The following is a 20,042-nucleotide window of genomic DNA, read 5'->3' on the forward strand; positions in this document are numbered from 1 at the left end:
TTTCAAGGGCTTCCAGTATCATCTGTTCCCTGTTGTCCAGGCCAGATTGCCCACCTTACACTGTCACCTAGTTGTCAGCACATAGCAAATAGCCCAGGCTATTTGTCTGAGATGACCACTCGCACAGCCTACACCTAGGAAGCTCTTGATGTACAGACAGACAGGGTTTCCCTCCCTCCACCTGGAACATACTTCTCCCTACTGCCAGGGGAGCCTGTACCTGAGCTTCATAGACATCCTGAATGCTGGGGGTTGAGCATCTGGGAAAGGTGCTGGCCTGGCTTCTTTCGACTGGGGTCAACTACCTTGGCATGTTCAGACATGGATGTCATGACCTAAGTCCCCAGCCACAGGGACTCGTCATCTGAAGTCTAATTCAGGTCTCCTCAAAGCAAGGGACCATCTGGTCAGAACATTTTGGCTGCCCCCACCCCAAGCTGCAGGGAATGGTTCATGATAAACTTTAGTCCTGGGTACATCCTAGCAATAGCACCAGGAGGTCTGGGCAGGGATTATAGGGTCATTTCTTCTCATAAGACTCTGAACAACTGTGACATTCTGGAAAGCGGAGGCTTCCCAGGAGTTAGCAGATATTGAGAAATGTGCTTCCAGTTGAGACAGGGTTTTATCATGTAGCCCTGGATGGCCTGGAACTTGCTGAGTAGTCCAGGGTGTATAGTCAAATCCATAGCCCTGTCTGCCTCTATGTGCTGAGATTAAAGGCACATGCCACCACAAACTGGGCTTGTTTATTTCTGAGAAGGTCTCTCAAGGCTGGCCTTGAACTCACTCTGTAGTCTAGATTAGTTTAGAATGTGTGATACTGAGGTTGGGGATTTGGCTCAGTGGTAGAGCGCTTGCCTAGCGAGCACAAGGCCCTGGGTTCGGTCCCCAGCTCCAAAAAAAAAAAAAAAAAAAAAAATAGAATGTGTGATACTTCTGCCCCAGGCCCCATTTCTGTTAGTGTTCCTAGATTCACCCACTCCTGACTTCCCCTAGACAGAAGGCTGTGAAGTTTTTGTTTTGTTTTGTTTTGTTTTTTTGAGACAGGGTTTCTCTATGTAGTCTTGCCAGTCCTGGAATTCAGTAGATCAGGTTAGCCTCAAACTCAGAGATCCACTTGCCTCTGCCTTTTTGTCATCTGCCAAAGAACAGCTTTATGTTCAAGTTTAGGTTCATGGTAACCTTGGATGTGGCCCTCCAAAACCAGGTTTCTCGTCTGCAAGAAGCATAGGATGAAGTGGGGCTGGGTGGGAACGGGGCAGGGGTTTAGGGTTGGAGCTGGAGCTGATGGTAGGCTGCATCTGGGCGGGGGTTGGGGTTGAGGTTAGGCTGGTGTTGGGCTGGGTCTGAGGCTGGGGTGAGTTTGGGCTGGGTCTAGGCTGGATCGGAGGTGCAGCTAGGCTGGGCTGGGCTGGGCTGGGTTTGGGATTGGGCAGAGTGCTTGCAGATAGTAGAGCTGGCCCAGCAGGCATGAACTCCAGCACACCTGACATGTTGGCACTCGGGAGGTGGTGGCAAGAGGATTAGGAATTCAGGGTTATCCCTCAGCTACACGAGAGTGCCAACCTGGGTCACACAAAACTGTCTCAGAAAACAAGAGATGTGTGATACTCTCGTGTTACCCAGTGGCATCACGAGAGTGCACATGATGGAGTTTGGAGGCAATAGCTAAGCATACAGCTATGGTTCTTTGAGGAACAGGGAGAAAGAGGCTGCAGGGCTACTTGGTTTACATGGACAACTTTGCCCAAAGGAGAAAGGCTCTTAATAAATCTCTATCTGGTCCCCAGAACATGGAGACCTGTCACCTCCATGGGCATGCTGGAGGAAGCTGGTAGGTAGGTCTGAGTGCAGTGTCTGGAATCAGAGACTGTCCTAGGATCCTCAGAGGGAGGCAGGAGCGTGAGAGGCAGACACACTGGGAGGTGATGGTCTGTAGGTGCTGAAGAAGGAGGAAGGAGCCACTGGCACGGATGTTACTTCTTGCCCTTTAGAGGTGGGATGGACCAGCTGTGGCTGGGTTAGTGAAGTGAAAATTTCTGGTTTCTTTGGAAGCTCAGCTGTCACTATATGATGAAAGACTATATGATGGGACTGGAGAGACGGTTCAGTGGTTAAGAGCACTGACTGCTCTTCCAGAGGTCCTGAGTTCAATTCCCAGCCACTGAAAGGTAGAAATTTTAAGGTTGCCCCCCCCCCAAGACAAAAGTTTAGAGCAGAAGAATTATACCAGCTGGTTTGGCAACTCTCTCCCAGGAACTAGCTGACCATAAAGTTAGATTAAAATCTTAAAGAACGGGGTTGGGGATTTAGCTCAGTGGTAGAGCACTTGCCTAGGAAGCACAAGGCCCTGGGTTCGGTCCCCAGCTCCGAAAAAAAGAACCAAAAAAAAAAAAAATCTTAAAGAACAATCTTGAGAAACAGGAAGCTGCTTCTTGTGATTTTTCACTGGTATTCTCTCGACATTTTCCAATGATGCCATCCCTACCCTCTTAGGTTGTGGCTTCTTCCTTTAAATACTCCGTCTCCCAGCTACTCAGGGTTGAACTCCTCTGCCCCTGCGTGGGATACGAGTGTCAACCGCATGCACTGGTTCCTATCAATAAACCTAGTGTTATTACAGCAAGGACAGTCTTACGTGAGTTGTTGGGGGGTCGAGTCATCCTGAAACTTGAGTAAGAGTCTCCCTGCTCTGGGGGTCTTTCACAACCACATGGTGGCTCACAACCATCTGTAATAGGATCAGATGCCCTCTTCTGGTGTGTCTAAGATAGCGACACTGTACCCACATACATGAAATAAATCTTTACAAAAAAAGAGACTATGATCCCACAGACAGTGGAAGTGGAAACATTGGTTTGCTTCGCTTGTCTCGCTATTCTTTACTGACAGCGTGCATGTATTGGTTCGCCTCACATTTCGTTGCTGAGCTCCGTTTGTGGCGACTTCATAGAAACTCACCAAAGAACTTCTGTGAGGCTCCTGTGGCTTCCTGCTGCTTTGGCGAGCCTTGCGGTTTCTTCTGGATTGGACTACCTTTGCTGGTGTGGACTGGACTGAGGACAACGAAGACTGGAATTGCCCCAAAGAACTATTTCTAAACAGGTCCACTTCCGTGTTTCCTAGTAACCTTTCCCACTGCCTCTGGTGGTGTTGGGCTAGAAGAGAGGTTGAACCCTTATTAAAGGAGGTTGTGAAAAATACGTCCTACAAGTACAATCCCTGTGTGGGGGGCTAAAGGGAATGCAGCAGAGAGACAGCCTCCATGGATAAAGTAACTATGCCTGGTGGTGGTGGTGCATGCCTTTAATACCAGGACTCTGGAGACAGAGGCAGGGAGATCTCTGAGTTTGAGGCCAGCCTGGTTCTAGGATAGCTAGGGCTACAAAGAGAAACAAAAACCAAAAATAATAAATATACCATTTGTGGTAATTAATTCCTGAGAGAAAAAAGCGTGTCAGAGGTGAGAGAACAAGAGGCCAGGACAGCACGGAAGGATGACTGTGGACATGGGAGCCACCTCTTAGGGCTGCAACGAGCTGGATAGCTGTTGAGGCATGAGGGTCTTACGTTCATAGAGGCACCAAGAAAAGCTGGAATGGTAACCACACAGATGTCTCCTCAGTGGAGGTGAGAGAGTCAAACACCTACAGAAGTGTTTCCATCCAGAAAGCTCAGAGAGGATTTTGTTAATGACCTGGTGATCCTTTTGCTGTCTGTGGAAGCAGACCTCACACATCTTTTGATATAGAGGCAGACCTCACCCAAATTCCCCAGAATGATTGTCTCAGACTCTTCCAGCCCTTACCCATCCTTAGGGGAGATGCCACATGGACTGCCTGACCGGCTGGCCTCCATGTTCTCTCAGTCAAGAGACTACAGGTTCCAGACCTTTTAGCTATATAGCCCACCCTCACGGACATGTGAGAGCTCTTGGGGCTGCTTCTAGAAACTTGGCAGGAATTTGACTTTGGGCCAGGACAGGGAAGTAGGCTCAGATAAAAACGTTTACATTTGGGCTAATCCAAAGCTCAAGATGAGTACAGCTGGGGCATGTGTTCTTTGTATCTTGATGGGTCTGGTTACGACCCTGAATACAGTAATCTCGGGACCTTTGTCTGTGCTTTGTTCCTTAACTACTCTGTTTATGCCTTAGGACAGTACCTATTCTTTGATTGTACTTGTGTAAAAGCAGGCTGGAGAACGGTAAGCTGGCTTTCAGCCTTAGAACAGGCTGGGGTCATGCTACAGTGTTATCTAATTGTCTTTTTCCTTCAATCCTTGCTCCCTCCCTAGGGACCCGGTTGACTGACTGAGCTGGTTTGGGCAAGGTCACATGTATTTTGTAGGGAGTTCCTATGTAGTCACACCTTAAGCTTTATTGTGCACCTGGAATTGAACTGATGGTTGCCTGGAAACCTTTCCCTAATTGTACTGTTAGACCTTTGCTGACAAGGAACCACCTGGCGTTAGACTCCGGGAAGTCTGATCCATGTTTGCATCATCTCTTCCAGTGGTTCAAGTCCTGTGTGACACCTGCAGAGGCCCCCTCAGAGCGCTGGGGTCATGGGTTGTCAAGGAGATAAGGGTGGTCTGTGACCCACACAGTGGAGGTGTGGGGAGGGGGCGGGTCCTTCCTTAGGAAGCTACGGGCGAGGAAAACTCCAGGGTCTGCTCATTGCCACGCCCACCTCACTAGAATACATCCATGCTTTTAAAGCACTCCTCCTCCAGCCCCAGGGGCTTCATCACAACAGCTAGCCAAGTCCCGCAAGATAGCCTGAGCTAGCAAGGCAGAATACATGTGGCCTCACTCTGGTGTCTTGGTCCATGGGTAGCTTCTCCACAGAGAGGACACTAATTCTCCCTTCCTGTTACCTGCCTAATGAGCTCCCAGAGAGGTGGAGTTTCTGGAAATCTCTTTTCTGGTCAGTGTTGATTGGCTCATATCCCAGTACTGAGAGATGGGACAGGTCCATCTTGTCTCTGACTAAACATGGGATTTAGAAAGCGCAGATGCAGCTGGGCATGGTAGCTCCCACTGTCACTCAAGCTGAGGTAGAAAGGTCAAGAGTTCAAGCCAGCCCAGGCAACTGAGATCTTGTCTCAAAATAACAAGGGCAGGTGAGGTGGCTCAGCTAGCAAAGGCACTTGCTGCCGAAACTGACCTGAGTTTAGTTAGTGCAGGGACAGATGCAAGGACAGATTTCTCCAAGCTGTTCTCACACAATAAAGCTCTAAAGAAGGCTGAAGGCCCAGCTAAGGAATAGAGCCCCTGCCTCAGATTCCGCAGTGAGAGGCTGGGGGCATGGTCTGGGGTAGAGCCCCAGCCTAGAATCCCCCATGAGGAGCTTAGGGGTACAACCTTGGGGGGTCAATCGAGATGTGCTCTACTCGGAAATATCCTGGTCTCTCATCACCCTTGCTGATTCCAAGGAGCCTTGGGGGAGCTGCACGCAGGTGACCAGGAAGGCCGGATCTTTTTAGATTTTATTTCTGTGAGTGGGGTAGGCAGGCCAGTACAGAGGGGATTGATCTGCAGGTGCTTGTCCTGCAGGGTCCAAGTGGCTCCCCCTTCCTGGTTGATGACCCTGTGCAGGATGCCGGGACATCGGTTTGCAGGTCCCAAGTTCACGCCTTCCTGGGCAGGTGACAGGGTGTGGGTGCATTGTGGGTTTAGCCCACTGGCTTGACCTTGGCAATGAAGAGGGCTGCAGCCTTCTCCAAGAACTCCTCGCGGGCCATGGGTGCACTGGGTCGTCGCCCGGCTGCTGCCCTGTCCAGGGCACGCGCCAGGTTGTCGGGGCCCAGGCGGGAACCGGCCTCCAGGTAGTGCGTGGGCGCCGTTGCCAGGTCTCCTGCGCTCAGCGCACCCTCGAGCGTGTCCAGCACAGCCTGACCCACACGCCGATCAGCCACCGCTAGGCCAGGGTCCTCCAGCAGCTGGAAGAGGGCGCTGGCGCGCGCCACGAATTCCAGCAGCACAAAGCAGGACAGCATGCCGGTTCTGAAGATGCCCAGAGGCACAGCCTCATGGTCTCGGCACTGGATCTTGCGCAGCAGCGGTGCCACCACTTCCTCAGGCGCCCCGCCGTCCCTGCAAACTCGCTTCAGCAGCTCGCTGTATGTGCGCCCATCCAGGCCTGGCTTCTTCTTGCGGCCGCTCGCACTCAGGCACTCATAGGCCACGCTCACGTTGTTGTTGAAGGCCGTCCTGCAGGGATAGTGGGGTGTCAGCAGCCCCCAGTCTGGCTGGCCACTTAGGCCTTTCCAGACTGACCTCAGCTCATTTGTCTGCCTCTTCCTTCAGAGCACCAAGTACCCCAAGTGTTTGCTTTCTTAAAATTTAGAGATGGTTCAGTCGGTAGGCCTGCTCTTATTGTCAACTCAGGTTCAATTCCCAGCACCCACATCGTGGGTCACAACCATCTGTTAACTCCAGTCCCAGATCTGGTGCCCTCTTCTGGTCTCTGAGGCAGGCGTCAGGCATGTACATGGTAAGCAGACACACATTTAACCTACCCATACATATACGAATTTAAGATAATATTTAAGATGAGAATTATATCTCTTAATCCCAGCACTCAGATGCAGGTGGACCTTTGTGGGTTCAGGACCTGCCTGGTCTATATAGTGAGACCTTGTCTTGAACACAATTAACCATAAGCACGTATGTGTATGTGATGGTCTGAGGACTCCCCCCACCCCTCCTCGATTTATTTTCTTAGGACAGGGTTTCTCTGTCTAGCTCTGGCTGTCCTGGCACTCACTGTGTACACCAGGCTGGCCTCAAAATCAGAGCTGTCTCTGGCTCTGGAGTGCTGGATTAAAGGTGTGCCACCATGCCTGGCTCAGGACATCTCAGAGTTGGGTCCCCTTTATCTTCAGGTTGCTGAGTTCAGCGAGCACCGTTCCTGGATGAGCCACTGGAGGTACTGTTTGAGACAGGGTCTCATGTAGCTGGGACGTCTTGAACTCTCTGATACTAAGAATGCCCTTGAATTGCTGATCCTCCTGCCTCTACCTCCTAGGTGCCATCATGATCAGTTTATAACCGGAACCAGGCCTTTGTGCATTCTGCCAGCTGAGTCCTGCTCAACTCAGCTGGCTCTCAACTAAGTGCCATTCAACTGACTGGCAGACATGTTGCTGGCATCTCTGAAGGGATCACTGTGCCCCCAACCTTACTGCCATCTCTTACACACGAGCCTTAGCGTGGCGTCTTCATGCAGGTATCCTGTGGCAAGCCAGCTTTTTGTTTTGAAGCAGTGGCTGAGGCATGAACCCATTATCTTCCTGCCTTAGCCACGGTGGCTGGCTTATAAATTTTTATTGAGACACAGAGTGGCCAGTTCTGACAAGAACCTGTGGCTAAATCAGATTCTCAACTGAGAGCTAGTGTGCATAGGGAGAGTGCTGGGTCAGGAGGCTCCTTCCCTGGCCCCAGGAGGGGGTTCTTCCTAGTGGATCACAGATGTGGCCATGAGCACAGTCTTGTGGAAAATGAAGACTAAGCAGGCTGATAGTCGGAATGCAGGCCCCAGAGAATAACTGACAGTACACCCTACTCTGGTTTTTATGAGGCTCAGCTTCACAATGAGGGTGGTCTGCTGCCCTCTGGATAAATTGTGTGTAGTAGGTGTTTAATAATGTCAGATGGCTGTAGCAGATGCCCAGAGGATAGACTGTGTGTTTTGTGAGGGTCACTCAGCTTGGTTCCAGCTGTGATAAGTGCTACAGAGATGCTGGGGCTCTTTGTTACAACAGCATAACACAGCTCTTCCTGACTGATACACCTGTTCACACATAGGCCTCAGCTCTCCTGTCCTGCTTCTAGCTTCTCTGACATGGCCAGGGGCACAAGGCCTGGGCCCTTGAGTGGTTCCTGTACCAGGTCCAGATCTGCCTTCCAGTGTCACTGGCTTCCTGGCACTGCTTCTGTGAGCTTTGGTCTTCTCACCTATGGAATGCAAACCCCAATTCTGCACCTCCAGATTCTTGGAAGGATGCATGACATACATGATCTTGTGCTGGCATGGGGGAGGGCCCCACCTACCTTGCCCTTGGCTGTTTACAGGCACAGGAGGGATAATTATGGTCTGGAACAAGGACACCCACCTCTCAGGTGGCTCACAGCCGCTCTGGGGATTGCCACTGAGTCACTGACAAGATGGTGAGCTCCAGCTTCGGGAGAGCCTAGGCTGGGGCTCTGAGTGCTGAGCACTGTGCACACTCGGTGGGAAGCCCCTCCCCAGCCTTTCTTTTTTGGGACAGGGTCTCTCTGTATAGCCCTGGCTGTCCTGGACCAGGCTGGCCTTGAACTCACGGAGATCTGCCTGCCTCTACCCCCACAGTGCTGGGACTAAGGTGTGTACCACCACCGTCAGGCTTCAGTCCCTCCCTGTGGCAGGGCTGGGATGATGTATGGGGCACATAGCACTGTTCTGGGTCTTTACACTCAGGGAGCTCCTGGCAAGGGTGGAGTGGAGGCAAGGATGCTGACTGCACCCTGCAGGGTCAGGGGTGCCTCACAAGGAATGGCTTGTGGCAGAGGTAAGCTGGCTAGTCTTTCAATGTGACCAGCCAGTGACTCAGCTCTTGTAAGTAACAGAGTTTTGCTTGGTCAAAAAGCCCTAAGAGAGTCATGAAAATGAGTCCCTAACAGCTTCGGGACAGTAGGGTCAGTGTCTCCCCTGCCATCATCATCAGCGTTGATTGCTAGGAAGGTTGGCGGGTGTTACAGCCCATGGGTGTGACTCCTGGCTTGGCCTCTGGTGGCCATGGGCTTTAGCCATCTTCTGGGTTGAACAATGACCCTAAGTGGCCCTCACAGGCTGTCAGGGAGGTGACTGATGGGGGCACCATGGTCATGGCCCATAGAGACCTGGGAGGGGCTCCTCCCAGGTCTGATGGTCTCGTGGCCTCACAAACTCAGCCCCTCAGGTCCTGGGAATTGGCTTGGCTTCTGCTGACAGGCCTCAGGGCAGGCTGCCATGTGTGGAGGCTCAGGTCGAGCACTGTACAAGGACCTACTTTTCATACACATCACTCACAGGGTCTGAGGTGGGGAATGGTGATTTTTCCTAGGGAAGAGAGAGCCTAGCTCTGTGAGCTACAAGAGAGAGAGCGAGAGCGAGAGCGAGAGCGAGAGCGAGAGAGAGAGAGAGAGAGAGAGAGAGAGCACTTCTGGGGATTCCACCTGCCTGCTGCTCCCCCCCCCCCCGTGCCCCTTGCTCTCCTATGTGGCTCACAGTGGTATAACACTAGGTCCTGAGGTGAGTAATGACCCCAAGTTTCTGTCTATGCAGAACCTCAGAATACAGTAAACACAGCTTTCATGGTTTCATCCTAAAATGAGGCCTTGCCAGAGGATGGTAGGTATGGGTCCAGTGACTGGCAGGGCTAAGATAGTGGCGTGGAGGCCAGGTGGTGAAGGACACAGAGACCTGGTGACATGGTCACAAACCCAGATCCTCAGGTGAGGCTGTGACTTCAACTCACAGAGAACACTTCCGTTTTAAATCAGTAAGTTCATTGCTATTCATCCCTGGGAGAACTTGCCGGATGCCCCAGGAAGCAGTTTGTTTCTTGTCCCTCCTCCCGTGGGGCACCCCAGAGTGCATATGTCTCTGCTGATGCTTTCAGTCTCCCCACTCACATCCCCCAATGCTGTCCCAACTCAAGACTGTCCATCTTCTTGTTGCTCTGCCTTTGTGTCTGTGCCCCTCCCACCCTGGCCACATCAGCCCACCATGCCCTACACTTCCCTCCTTGGCTATCATCTTGGACACTGAGCCCCTTACCCCTGCTCAGCAGGAAATGGACTTTCATTATTACCCTAGGGAAAGTCAGAGCCACTGTTGCCCAACATCTTCAGCACCCCCCACCCCCCCACCCGTCTTCCTCCATGCACCCTTGTAAAGCCATTCTCATGCTAAGAACTCAGGCACCAGCTAACCATTTGGTCACCCCCTGGTTGATGATGCCAATTGGTCAGTTTCCCACATTCACTATGCAATGAAAAAGTGCCCTCAATCATCTACAATGGAACTGCTCCCACTCCGGAGCTCCCTGCACGGTTCGCATTTGGCTCTAGACCAGCCTGTCCTCTGTGAGTGCATCTGGGTAACTTCGGTCTTTGGGCTGGGCCATCTCCTGGACAAGGACCACAGCTGTTTATGCTACCTCCCTGGGCTCTTTGACCTCCAAAACCCTGGGCTGCTAACTCGCTGGACTTATTGACCTCCAAAACCCTGGGCTGTGAGGACAAAATGGACACGGGTTCAAAACCCCCTCCAGGCCCTAATCATCTGGAAGCCCACGCGATGGATGGACTACAACTCCCAACACTTTCTACCAGGGCCACAATTTCCAGAGCACCTCGCGCTCACTGCAGCTGAAATCGACGCGAAGCGTGCGGAGAACCTTAACCGGGCCGCCACACAGCCTCAAGTCGGCCAGGCCCAGGAAAAGAGGACAGACCACTACTCCCAGAAACGCCCCTCGCGGGCAGCGAATCGCGCTCACGCGGGGCCTGTCGGGAATTGTAGTCCCGGCACCCCCGCCCGCCATCAATCCGCACCTCTGCGAGTGGTGAGCCAGGCGAAGGTGCCACAGCGCGCGACCCAGGCGCTGTTGCTGCAGGAGGAGCTGGCCCGGGGGCTCCCCGGCGCCTCCGTTGGCCGGCGAGCGCAAACCCATGTTCTCGAAGTAATGCGCCAAGAAGGCGATGGGCTCTTCGGGCCGGGTCTCCAGCACCTTCAGGAGGGCTGCGCGCAGCATCTCCGTCACGCCAACCTGCCGTAGGAAATCCTCCTCGCTCTCAGCCGCCGCCACCGCCTGAGACACCGACGTCCGGCCACTGTCTGGGAAATTGGCCGCTGGTGCTACTGCCGGCCGTCGTTTCTCCACTGCCGCCATCTTTGCTGGGGGCAGCGGGACCGGAAGCGCCGCCATAATTCACGGCGCGACGAGGCACCCTCCGAGAACGGCCATTTTTGTTAAGGGCAGAGGCAGCTGCGCCCTTTCTGAGAGTCTCGATAGTGACAAGCGCAGGCTTCCTTTCCCCTTATACCCTAACTGGCGTTTTCTGTTTGCATCTCTCCTGCTACTCCATGACTGCATCTTCTAGCTTCAGTCAGGAATCGTGAGCTTGCCAGACTTCAAAATGGTCCCCCAGGAAGGACTTGGTTTCTGGCTTGAAGCGCGACACCTTGCCATCTTGGTAGTGGGCAAATCTTCCTAAGCATGGTCTCCTAGCAACCAGGCACCCTGGGTACCAGAGAAACCCCAGAAAGCCCACCGGGAATCTAGGGCTAAGAGCGGGGTTCAGACCGTTTTCTGTGTTTGCTCTTAGACTCGGCCTGGGCTCTCCCGGGCTTTTGGCCTCACTTTGTCTCCTTCCGAGCGTTTAGCGAGCCTGGAGCGCAGTCTTCACCGGATTCACCATCTTTCCCCAGACTGTTACCCTTCCTGACCACCAGAGGGGGTTGCTCTCGTAACTCTGAACTGCTGTGGCTCTTTAGTATCCTCACATATCCCTCTTCTGTGTTATATTTGGCTGTTTATCCAGTGACATCATTTTTATTCTCTTGTACGGCATCCATACTGCTCTTCGTGTTTTCCAAGGTCACCCCCCACCCCCAAGTACTTTCTCCAGGCCATTGGATACCTCCTTAGTTACTCTTGTTAAGTGCAGGCATTTCCTGTCTAGTATCCTCCTGCCTGTTGCTCAGGCCTACCAAGGTCGACTGGGGTGTGTGCCTGACTCCAGGGACTCTGGGTGAAGAGCTAGGAGATGCATAAAGCCTCTCTGTTCACAGTAGGAATGAATACGCCAGTGGCTAGATATGGGGCCTTTATTTAGCTCTGGGCCAGCGGGCAGGAAAGTCCAGTAGTTGGGAGGAACTTGTCGATGTGCTGACCGCCAAGGAAAGGGGCCACACTATCATCTTGATGCCCCAAACCTACATCTGGTAATCCTTTGCCTCCCTTAGTCTGGCATAATGGAACTTCATAGGAGCGTACACGAGCTGGAGTCTGGGAGAGGACCCGGCCGGTAGCGTTTCCACAGGCAGTAGGCAAGGAAGGCGAGTGCAAGCAGCCCCAGCACCAAGCTGCCAATCCACAGGGCGACCATGGAGGCTGAGAGAGTGGAAAGAAAGGCTGTCCTCAGTTACAGTGACTGCGGGCTCCACAAAGGGAAGGAACTGTACACAGGCCCTTACTGTTTAAAAGTGGACTTCTCAACTAGCCAGCCTCTACTTGGGTAGAAAGCAGCCACCCAACCAGACATACTCAAAGACAGCATGGAAGTTTGACAGAATGAAAACATACTTTAAGGGAAGTTTTTGTTTTTAAATTAGGGTCTTACACTGTAGCTTAGGCTGACATTGACCCTTTTGCTTCTACGACCCGAGTACTTAGGTCCTAGCTGTGCACCATCGTGCTCAGCACAGTTCTATTTTTTTGTCTATTTTGTTTTGCTTTTCTGAGACAAGGATCTTCTATGTAGTCCTGGCTGACTGTCCTGAAACTTGCTCTGTAGACCAGACTGGCCTTGAACTCAGAGATTGGCCTGCCTCTGCCTTCTGAGAGCTGGGATTAAATGTGTGTGCTGCTGCTGCACCACCTGCCTTAAGGTTTATTTTTTTAATGTTTATTTGTGGTGTGTGTGTGTCTGTGTGTGTGTCTGTGTGTGTGTCTGTGTGTGTGTGTATGTGTGCACCACATATATGCAGGTACCCTTGGAAGTCAGGGGAGGGCGTCAAGTTTCCGGGCACTAGATTTACAAGTGGATATGAGTCCCCTGACTCTGCCTCCTGAGTGCTGGGATTAAAGGCATGTACCAGCACACGTGACTGTCTTATTTTGATGTGTAGGAGTTCTCAGTGTGTATGTACACATGTGCATCACATGCATGTGGTGCTCTTGGAGGCCAAAAGTGTAGGTTGTGTTCCCCGGATCTGGAGTTACAGGTGTTTGTGAACCACCATATGGGAAGTGAACCCAGGTCCTCTGCAAGACAAGTAAGTGCTCTTAACTTCTGCACCACCCACTGCTCCAGCCCCAGCTATCATTTTAAAATCAGTTCTAAGTGGTTTCACAGTCAGGAAAGCACACCGAACATAGGGGAAACTGAGGCTAGGCATGGCACAGACCCTGCCTGACTAGCGTTTTAGTCCCATTTGTCCATCCCTCCCAGGGCCCCAGCACTCACAGGGGTTTGGGATCACCTGGCCAGTAACATACAGACTGGTCACCTGCCCGCCAGGGTCCATGCGACACTGGAACCAGCCCTCAGGAATGGGGCCCAGGGGCAGCACGCTTAGCCATGCCTGGGCCCCAGCTTCTCTCTTGTGGTAGGCTGCCAGGTCACCAGGAGCCAGGGTCCAATGCACCGTCACTCCAGACCCACAGGAGGCTTCGCAGAGAAGTTCCCAGTCTGCCTCTGGGTTCTGGTGGATTTCGGGGTAGCAGGGCCCCTCGGAGCTCAGAGGCGTAGAAGGCAGGGCTACACTGCTGAGCCCAGTGGAGACTGCCTTAGTAGTATGTGATGAGGTCAGGATGTATGGCTTAGCAGAGGTGGTGCTGGGGGGCTCTGGTGAGGTCTGGCTCTGTAGGACTGCAAACAGAATGAATGTTCTTCCTGTAGCCTCAGCTTTCCTCATCTGCAACCCAGTATTGGTCCAGAACCCATCCAACACCCCTCCCCCATCACTCAAGAGATATGGGGCACCATACTAGTTGGGACCAGGAACTGATGACACAGAACAGTTACTGGGTCCTGGCTCCTATGTAAGTCTATAAGGCCACTATTCATTTACTTTGGTCTTTCAAGACAGGGTTTCTCTGTGTAGCCCTTTCTGTCATGGAACTTACTCTGTACAACAGGCTGGCCTCAAACTCGAGATCCTCCTGCCTCTGCTTCCTGAGTGCTTAAAGGTGTGCACTGACATCACCCAGCTAGGCAAAGCCAAGAATTTGTGAACAGAAAATGATGGAAATATCACTCTGGGGCTAGCACGAAGTAGGCCCGTATCTTTTGAAACAATCTTTTCTCTGGCTGCCTTGTGGGACGGACATTGGACAATTTTGTTGGGGATCTACCAGTGGGGACAGGCAGTCGTCTAAGTTCCAGAGCTGCTGAGCCATGGCAGTTAGGATTCAGTGGCCTTACCTGGAATCTTCCTTCTATGTGTCAGCACCAGTTTGGGCAGCTGCATGGTGACCTGGCAATAAAGGGCGGGAAGGGCGGGGGTCCCCAGGGAGGGCAGCAACCAGCGTTGTGTCACTTGGAAGAGTGGAGTGCCCTCAGTCTCTTGCATCTCCTCCTCTTGCTCTGTTTCCAGGGCCTGAGCACCCTCCAGGCTCTGCTCTCCTCGGAGCAAGGCAAAGGAAAGACTGTCCGGGCCTGCAGGCCAGATGTTGTGGGCTGTGCAGGACACTACCTGGTCCCGTCCAGGTACAAGGAACTCCGGGGTTACCTCCAGCTGGTCTGGAAAGGCTGTGGATCGACAGCAGGGCCCGGGGCTGAGCTTGGAGGTCAGGGCTGGGCTAAGGGGGAGGTGAGTTTGGAGTGATAGTGCAGCTATGGCCTCCGGTGTTTGGGACAGGAAGGGTGGGTAGGTCAGCCTTGAAGGTCTACAGTGTGGGGAAGGCAGTGGAGCGTGGGGACTTAGTGGGTGATAACATTAGGATGGTGCAAGGTCCTGATTCCCCTGGGGTAGATGGCACCTAGAAAGGCAGAGTCGGCCTCACCATACACAAGGATCTTCACAGAGTGCTGAAAGCTTCGACTCCCACAGGAACCCACGCATACACGAGTGCCCGTGTCTGACAGCATGCCTCGTACGGAGAGGACCCTGCTGCCTGGGAGGGTCTGCACATTGCCCAGGTTGGTGTCCAGGCCATGCCAGTGCACCCGGGCTATATCCTTGTCACAGGACATGCTGCAGTTGATCTGGAGGGATGTGCCCATGGCTACAGCTACCTCAGGCTCAGGAGGATTCACCTGGAAGGACTGGCCTGAGGAGTAAGAGTATTAAGGCTGTGCTGGGGTAGCAGAGTCCCAGATTCCAGCCCCGACCCTGGGTTGAGACCCCAGGGCTCCAGACTTCTGCCCCAGGGCCTTGATTAGAGAACAGCCACAGCCCCACTTCCCCAGACCAGCTTCTCAAAAGCCCTGGATTTTCATAGCACTCCCCAAATCTCCTCCCCTGTATCTATTTGTCTGGAAGCCTCTTTCCTCCCCACATCTCTGCTTACCTCTGCTGAGCTGGAAGGGTCCCAGGGCCAGCAGGAGGGCCAGGATGGGCTCCATGCCTTTCTCTGTCTTTTGACCGGTCAGGGGAAGCGGCTTAAATAACAGTGGGCTGGCAGCTTCCTACTGTCTGAGACCCTGCCTCTCCTCCCCCTTCTGCCTGCTCCGTGGGATTTCCCAGGGGGCTTTCCCAGCCCGACCCCCACTACGTAGGAGACAGAGAAGAGGAGGCTAGAGGTGAGGCAGGGACCTGGAACAGTCATTACAGATGGGCCGGGAAGGTCTTGGAAGGTTCCAGGCCCCAGCTCTATGGACGGGAAGGCTGAAGCTAAAAGCTGGAGGTGGGTCACTGTGGTGGGTCAAGTGCATGGAATCCTGCCAGTCCTATGTTGCTCCGCCCGCCTAGCTGGCTAGAACTGTGCCTTCACTCCACGTGTGGCCGCTTGAGGGTGGCATAGGGGCCTGGCCTGCTTCTGGTTGTCGAGGGTGGGGGGTAAGTGGGGGGTAGGGGGGTTCGGGGGGTATGGTTCCTGGGGCCAAGTACTCCAGTGTGGGAGTTCTTCTGGGCCTGAGTTCCATGAGGTGTGTCTGGGATGAGTCACCAGTTGTCCCCTAAGTCTTCACCCTTTCACTGCAGGCCTGGCAGAGCCTGGGACCTGGGGCCGGCTCACTTTGACTTGCAATGTGGAGTCTTGAGTTTGTAGATTCCTGTGAGATGGTGGACCTTGCCAGGAAACTTGGTAAGACTGAGTGGGTTCAGAGCCCCTGACACGCAGGCACCCACCTGAGACAGTAGGCAGCTGCCTGTTCCCAGTCAGAATCCTGGCCTGGAAAGCGTGCTTCCAACAAAGTTCTCCATGCTAATGAAGTATCTCAAGGCCCTGAGGGTTTAATCCATAGGCTTCCCTTTCCAGACGTTCCTCCCCGCAATAGGCGTTTAATCTCTGGTCCACCCTGAGGAGGTGGTAAGCACCCATTTTCCATGATGCACAATCAATAAACAGTTTGGAACCAAGTTCTTTCATCAAGAACGCCGTGGGGAGCATGGAGAAGGCCTTCGTCTGTAGAGCCACAGCCTTAGTCTCCTGCCGAAGGCCCCTCCACACTCCCAGACAACGGCTGCTAAGGACGATCATCAGTGAGTTTCCCCGGATCACCCTCAGCCTGTGGGCCCCCAATTCTGATCCTAACTCCCCGAGACACAGTGGTTTGGGAGCCCCCAGCACCCCCCCACCCCCAGGCTCCTCATTGCCAGCCTGGGGACCCACAACCCTCCATTTCTGACTCCTCTGCGTGTTTTTCCAGTGGTGAATGGAGTCAGGGAACTCCAGCTTTGGCCTGCCACACCTTAGACTAAAATTTCCCACCCCCTGAGCTGTGTACCATAGTCGGCTCATGGCTCAAGCCTAGTACCTGACATCGGCATCGCAGGGCAATGCTGTCTAGTGCTCCTCGGTTTGCCAGCCCAATGGGTTTGGGGGTGTGTGTGGGGTGGATATGGGGGATAGGTGTGGGGTGGGGGTGTAGGGTGGGGGTGTGGGGGTGTAGGGGTGGGTGGCGGGGGTGGGTGTGGGTGTGGTGGTGGTGGTGTGGGGGTGGGGGTGGTGGTGGCAGGGGTGGCGGGGGTGGCGGGGGTGGGGGTGGGGGTGGCAGGTGTGGACCCATAGATGGTCTCGCTGTGGAGTTCTGAGAATATCATACATTCTTTTGAGTTCTCTCCCACTCCCAGCCCAGACCCTTACTGAGGAGCACAGGCTACAAGTCCACACCTCCAGGCTTCAGGGGCTTGCAGAGAAAGCAGGCTTGTTCCTGTGTTCTTGCCTCAGGCAGCCATACCTTTGCACCACCGTTCTGCCCTCTCCGGGTCTCCAAGACTGACCCGGCTTCCATTTCTGGCCTCTGCTTTGCTAAGGCATCTGTGGACATAAGTCTGTGTCCACTCAGGCCTGGGGAGCGCTCTCGCCTAGGGCTGGCCGCTTGACAGAAGCAGGGTCATTCGGGAGGAGGGACGTCGGCTGATAAACATGCTCCCTCCAGTCTGGTCTGCAGGCAGGCCTGGGGTTCTGCTTAAATAATGGTTGATGTGGGTGGTGAGCCTTCTGTGGGTGGCACCGGTGCTGGGCTGGCAGTCCTAGGTGCTATAGGGAAGCCGGTGAAGCAAGCCAGTAGGTAGCACTCCTCCATGGCCTCTGCATCAGCTCCCGACTCCCTTCATGAAGGGCTGTGATCAGGATGTGTTAAGTTGAAATAAACACTTTCCTCCTCAAGTTGCTTTTGGTCATGGTGTTTGATCTCAGCAACAGAAACAACAGATAGAGGGTGTGGCAGGTGGAGGCTGGTATCACAATGGAGAAACTGAGGTGTGGAAAGAGTAGTGGACACCAGGCTCAGGTGTGTGTGTGTGTGTGTGTGTGTGTGTGTGTGTGTGTGTGTGTGTGTAGTCAGGGCTGTGCTTGTCTGGGCCCCATCCCCCGCCCCTGGCCCAGCATGCCCCAAGTGCCCGGAAGCTGTGCAGGAAGGTGACTCCAAGACAGGAGCCCTCCCCGGGAAGCTGGGCTCTTAACCCGGGTGGGGGGCAGCAAACCTGGTGAATGGGCTACTTCCCCACCCCTGACCCAGCTTCCTGCTATACCAGGGCCAGGTGGGGAAGGGTCAGCAGGAGCCTGGCAGGCTAAGGCGGTGAGGGCTGAAGGCGTGGTTCCTGCTTTCCTTGAAGGTCTTAAGGGACACTCTTTTTAGTCCTGACTCCACCTGCAAGACAGTGGGGCATCCTGTTCATGATGGGGAGGAGAGCTGGAGCCATAGTGCAGAGGGGGATAAGCCATGGGAAGGCCAGAGCTGGAGGAAGGGGGACAGAGACACAGAGACAGAGAGGGACAAGAGATATGACAGAGAGAGACAGAGACAGAGAGGGACAGAGAGACAGAGAGGGACAGAGATAGAGAAACAGAGAGGGACAGAGATAGAGAAACAGAGAGGGGCAGAGAGGGACAAGAGAAATGACAGACAGAGAGAGGGAGAGAGAGAGAGAGAGAGAGAGAGAGAGAGAGAGAGAGAGAGAGAGAGAAACAGAGAGACAGAGACAGAGAGAGACAGGGAGAGAGACACAGAGAGACAGAGAGGGACAGAGAGACAGAGAGGAACAGAGATAGAGAAACAGAGAGGGGCAGAGAGGGACAGAGATAGAGAGACAGAGACAGCGAGGGACAGAGAGGGAGACAGAGACAGAGAGAGGGAGACAGAGACAGAGAGACAGAGAGGGATGGAGATAGAGACAGACACATATCAGAGACACAGAAAGAAGTACAAAGGCAGAGACATGAAGAGAGATACAGAGATCAAGACAGAGTCAGAGACAGAGAGACATAGAGACAGTGAGAGCACAGGATCTGGAGTGCTGGTGACCTAGGGGCTATTTGTCCCCAGCAGGGCCAAGAGCCAGCAGGACTCTGTCGTGTTCTCTGGGGCACCTCCTGTTCTCGACCCCCCTTCCCGCCATTGTCCTTCCAGGAGGAAGTCCTCCTGGCTCCACAGGAAGCCCCCCTCCCCACAGAAGTTCACCCTTCTCAGGAGACCTGACATCCTGGCTCCCCTACCCACAGTGTGAGGAAGATTCCAGAAGGTAGCTTTGCTCCAACAGTGCTCACTCTCACTCAGTGGTCAATCTTGTGTGCTCACTACTCCCGGGGGTGCGGTTCCCAGAGGACATGGTGGCAAGAGACTGTCTGAGAGTCTGACCCTGTGGAGCTTGGAGGTGGGGTGGGGCCAGGTGGAGAGGATGTGGGAGTGGGGGTGGAGAGATTGCTCAGTGGTTAAGGGGACTGGCTGTTCTTCAGAGGACCTGAACCCTATTACGAAGGTCAGGTAGCTCACAATATCCTGTAAGTCCAGTTCCAGGGAGATCTGCCATTCTTTTCTGGCCTGTGAGGTCATTTGTATTTACATAGACACATACAAACACACAAGGGACACAAGGGGGGGGGGCGGAAAGGACTGGATGTAGTGAAGTACATCAGGAGGCAGAGGCACGTGAGTTCAAGGGCAGCCTGGTCTGTATAGTGAGTTCTAGGATAGCCAGGGTTATGTAGAGAAGCCATGACTGAAAAACCAAAAATAAATAAATATTAAAAAAACAAGACAATGGGGCTGGGGATTTAGCTCAGTGGTAGAGCGCTTACCTAGGAAGCGCAAGGCCCTGGGTTCGGTCCCCAGCTCCGAAAAAAAGAACAAAAAAAAAAAAAAAAAAAAAAACCAAGACAAAAGTAGGGTCTGGAGAAAGGGGGGCTTAGCAGTAAGAGTACTTACAGCTCTTTCAGAGGACCACATGCATTCTGTGCATAAATATACATGCAGTCAAAATACCCACGTATAAAATAGATAAATACTTAAAAAATGACATATTCCCATTGTGCTGCGGAGAGTCACAAACATATTCCCTCCCATACAGGTCACCCACGGAGGTACAGCTAGACCTGGTTATCTACCGTCCATGGCTGGACACTCACCTTCAATCCACGTGGACTTTGTGCTCCCGAAATCACCTGTTTTTAAGTTGTGCTGGGCCTGGTGGGAGACCTTATGGGCAGGGCCGGACCCAAAGCCAATAAATCACAAGCAATGAAGAGAGGTCTGCTCAGGCTGGCTGGCTCTCAGAGGTGGCTCAGTGGTTAGGAGCACCTGCTGCTTTTCCAAGAGGACCTGGGTTCAATTCCTGACACCCACACGGGTTACTGAGTTACAATCTGTGATTCCTGTTTCAGGGGACCCGACACCCTCA

At 53.4% G+C, this 20,042-nt stretch overlaps 2 protein-coding genes across 2 annotated transcripts; both read right to left on the reverse strand.

Annotated features, from left to right (window-relative positions):
- Positions 1 to 5,476: 5,476 nt before the first annotated feature.
- On the reverse strand, positions 5,477 to 11,399 carry Tpgs1 (tubulin polyglutamylase complex subunit 1). Its single transcript, NM_001109621.1, has 2 exons — positions 10,586 to 11,399; positions 5,477 to 6,217 (listed from the first exon to the last, which is right to left on the reverse strand). The coding sequence occupies exons 1-2, from the start codon at positions 10,957 to 10,959 to the stop codon at positions 5,680 to 5,682; spliced, it is 912 nt and encodes a 303-aa protein (NP_001103091.1). The 5' UTR covers positions 10,960 to 11,399; the 3' UTR covers positions 5,477 to 5,679.
- A 536-nt stretch (positions 11,400 to 11,935) lies between these two features.
- Madcam1 (mucosal vascular addressin cell adhesion molecule 1) lies at positions 11,936 to 15,338 on the reverse strand. Its single transcript, NM_019317.1, has 5 exons — positions 15,271 to 15,338; positions 14,764 to 15,030; positions 14,183 to 14,509; positions 13,223 to 13,627; positions 11,936 to 12,147 (listed from the first exon to the last, which is right to left on the reverse strand). Exons 1-5 carry the CDS (start codon positions 15,323 to 15,325, stop codon positions 12,017 to 12,019), a joined length of 1,185 nt encoding a protein of 394 aa, NP_062190.1. The 5' UTR covers positions 15,326 to 15,338; the 3' UTR covers positions 11,936 to 12,016.
- Between the last annotated feature and the right edge of the window lie 4,704 nt (positions 15,339 to 20,042).

The sequence above is a fragment of the Rattus norvegicus genome, chromosome 7 (genome assembly GCF_036323735.1).
Source record: "Rattus norvegicus strain BN/NHsdMcwi chromosome 7, GRCr8, whole genome shotgun sequence".
NCBI lineage: Eukaryota > Metazoa > Chordata > Mammalia > Rodentia > Muridae > Rattus > Rattus norvegicus.

Excerpts from the sequence above, each read along its gene's own strand:
- Tpgs1 (NM_001109621.1), bottom strand. The coding sequence starts at position 10,959 with ATGGCGGCGCTTCCGGTCCCGCTGCCCCCAGCAAAGATGGCGGCAGTG. Across the intron at positions 6,218-10,585 it reads CTGGCTCACCACTCGCAGAG|GACGGCCTTCAACAACAACG; the intron begins GTGCGGATTGAT and ends CTATCCCTGCAG.
- Madcam1 (NM_019317.1), bottom strand. The coding sequence starts at position 15,325 with ATGGAGCCCATCCTGGCCCTCCTGCTGGCCCTGGGACCCTTCCAGCTC. Across the intron at positions 15,031-15,270 it reads ACCCTTCCAGCTCAGCAGAG|GCCAGTCCTTCCAGGTGAAT; the intron begins GTAAGCAGAGAT and ends CTTACTCCTCAG. Across the intron at positions 13,628-14,182 it reads ACATAGAAGGAAGATTCCAG|TCCTACAGAGCCAGACCTCA; the intron begins GTAAGGCCACTG and ends TTCTGTTTGCAG.